The 2,985-nt window shown below is 57.8% G+C and overlaps 1 protein-coding gene across 1 annotated transcript; it reads left to right on the top strand.

Annotated features, from left to right (window-relative positions):
• The first annotated feature begins 279 nt into the window (after positions 1 to 279).
• Positions 280 to 2,222, top strand: LOC123422026 (aspartic proteinase NANA, chloroplast-like). The gene has a single exon (XM_045107647.1). It carries the CDS (start codon positions 478 to 480, stop codon positions 2,077 to 2,079), a length of 1,602 nt encoding a protein of 533 aa, XP_044963582.1. The 5' UTR covers positions 280 to 477; the 3' UTR covers positions 2,080 to 2,222.
• The last annotated feature ends 763 nt before the right edge of the window (positions 2,223 to 2,985 follow it).

Here is a 2,985-nt window from a genome sequence, read left to right as displayed (position 1 = left end):
TAGCGGCATCTATTGCTGGCAATAGCTGCTCCTTGCTGCCGCTAGAGGCATCGGCTTTTTTCAATAGCCGGCAATTCTAGAAGTTGGCGTGTGGTGTTTTTTTCTTCTTCCCGTTGTTGTGCACGAGCTTTTTTTGCTAGCCAGTATAATAAACATAATAAGAAAATGAATGAATTCGTACGTAGGAGGAGGAAATGGGGAAGTGCTTATTATAGGCGGCCGGAGAGCGGCGTTGCATCCTGAAAAAGCTCACGGCCACTCGAATTAAGAAGCAGGCACATGTAGAGCTAGGTAACAATGGCGTGGGCGTGCCGACCTCACATGCATCTTGAAAACTCTAATATTGACAGGACAAGCAAGCAAGCGGTAGGGGCCGGGACAAGAATGGCGGGCATGCAGCATGTCGTGGATCAATAGCTTGCTTGATTATTACGTACTAACTGATCGAGTAGTAGCAACATAATTTTACAAAGATCAATGACCAAGATGCACGGCCATTACGCCGCCGTGGTGGTGTTGTTGCTCCTCCTCCCCGGCTGCCTCGACGCCTACCCGGATGAGGTAGTCATCGTCGACGTGGGGGCGCTGGAGGAGGGCATCAGCTGCCACTTCCCCGTGACGGCGCCGGTGGTGCCGGAGTCCCTGGAGGCGCGGCGCCAGCACTACCGCGCCATTCAGGCCAAGGACCTGGCCCGGCACCGGCAGCTGGCGGCTGGCACCAGGAGGAGGCAGTTGGCGGCGTCGGACATACCGGAGCTGTTGGCGGCCACGAGCGGGAGCGGGAGCGGGACGTCGTCGCTGTCCACGTTCGAGCTGCCCATGCAGAGCGCTCTGGACTCGTTGAGCGTGGGCATGTACCTGGTGACGGTGCAGTTCGGCACGCCGGCGGTGGCCTACAGCATGGCACTGGACACCGCCAACGGCCTGACGTGGCTCAACTGCCGGCTCCGCGGCCACCGGCGGCACAGGGACAGGGGCAAGGGCAAGGGCAAGGGCAAGACAATGTCCTTGGGGGACACCCTGGAGGAGCCACCGTTGGTGAACAAGACGTGGTACCGTCCGGCGCGGTCGTCGTCGTGGCGGCGGTACCGGTGCTCGCAGCGGGACACCTGCGGGAATTTCCCGTACGTGGCGTGCAAGACGCCCGACCACAACGAGTCGTGCAGCTACAAGCAGATGCTGCAGGACGGCACGGTGACCCGCGGCATCTTCGGGCGCGAGACGGCGACGGTGTCGGTGTCGGGCGGGCGGCAGGCGCGGCTGCCGGGGCTGGTGCTGGGGTGCTCGACGTACGAGGCCGGCGGGACAGTGGACGCGCACGACGGCGTGCTGACGCTGGGCAACCAGCACGTGTCCTTCGGCAACATCGCCGGGCAGAGCTTCCAGGGCCTCTTCTCCTTCTGCCTGCTGGCCACGCACAGCGGCCGGGACGCGTCCAGCTACCTCACCTTCGGTCCCAACCCGGCCATCGAGGCCGGGGGCGTGGCCGGCGAGACGGACATCATCTACGTCACCAACATGCCGACCATGGGCGTGCAAGTCACGGGCGTGCTGGTCAATGGCCAGCGCCTAGACAACATCCCGCCGGAGGTGTGGAACTACCGGGTTCACGGCGGGCTGAACCTGGACACGGGCACCTCCGTGTCGTCGCTGGTGGAGCCGGCGTACGGCATAGTGACGCGGGCGCTGGCCAGGCACCTGGACCCAAAGCTGGAGAAGGTGTCGGACGTGATTGAGTTCGAGCACTGCTACAAGTGGGACGGCGTGAAACCGGCGCCCGAAACAATCGTGCCAAAGCTGGAGCTGGTGTTGCAGGGCGGCGCGAGGATGGAGCCGAGCCTCACCGGCGTGCTCATGCCGGAGGTGGTTCCCGGCGTGGCGTGCCTCGGCTTCTGGCGCCGGGAGTTGGGCCCGTCCGTGCTCGGCAACGTGCACATGCAAGAGCACATCTGGGAGTTCGATAGCGTCAAGGGCAAGCTCAGGTTTAAGAAGGACAAGTGCACCACACACGTCCCTCCTGCTAATCCTTCTTCTTCCAACCATATTCCCAATCCCAATCCCAATCCCACCAAAAACTAATCAAAATCAATCTTTCTTCTATGTATGTATGTATGTATCATGTATCATGTATGTATGTATGTGTATCATATACCAGTCAATCTTTTATCTCTATGTATGTATGTATGTACCTATCCTATGTAATCCCAAAACCAAATCTTTTCTAAATCCATTCATCTCCCTTTCCCTCCGCATCCCCTAATTGGTGCAGAGTACGGGACAACTAAAATATTCTTTCAATTTTTAAGTTCAAATTTTATACAAGGTCCTCCTTCACGTGACGCAAAAGCCCAACGAGGTTCTCCTCCTTCGTCAATGGCACGCCCGACTCACGACTAGGCGGGCAAATTCACCGTTTTAATCCTTTTGCCTAAGTTCAGCCGGATCTGAGCCTGATCTGAAAAAACAAATCGGATCTGACCCTTTTCCTACCGCCACCGCCATTAACGCTGGCGGTAGGCTCCTGTGAAGTCAGACGATGCCGGGACAAATCCACTATTTTGACCTTTTTGGACAAGTTCACCTAGATCTGACCCCGGTCTGAAAAAAATCAGATCTGACCCTTTTCCTACCACCACCCGTTGTGGCGGTAGGGTTGTGCAGGCTACCGCCACTAACGCTCGCGATAGGCTCCCGTGAAGTCAGACGGCGTTGTCTGCCACGCTGACGTGAATTAGGTGCCTACCGCCACCCGCGGTGGTAGTAGGGTACCAAATAAGATCTCAGCCCGTAGCCTTTTGGGCAGGCCCCACCCACCCATCACCGGGTTTCTTCAACCTCCTTCGCACGAACAGAGGTCGGCAACACCTCTCTCCTCCTCCCCTCTCTTCGATCTCCTTCATGCGTCCACCGTTTTAGGGGATTTTTGAGGCAAAACGAAGAGGAAGGTATGCTCATCCAACCCCTCCAAAGGTGTGAACTTTTGGA

This window comes from Hordeum vulgare, chromosome 1H, assembly GCF_904849725.1.
Source record: "Hordeum vulgare subsp. vulgare chromosome 1H, MorexV3_pseudomolecules_assembly, whole genome shotgun sequence".
NCBI classification, from domain to species: Eukaryota; Viridiplantae; Streptophyta; class Magnoliopsida; order Poales; family Poaceae; genus Hordeum; species Hordeum vulgare.
The sequence above is the reverse complement of the archived record's forward strand: the minus strand, read 5'-3'. Positions and strand labels throughout refer to the sequence as shown.

Coding starts and splice junctions, on each gene's coding strand:
- LOC123422026 (XM_045107647.1), top strand. CDS start 478: ATGACCAAGATGCACGGCCATTACGCCGCCGTGGTGGTGTTGTTGCTC.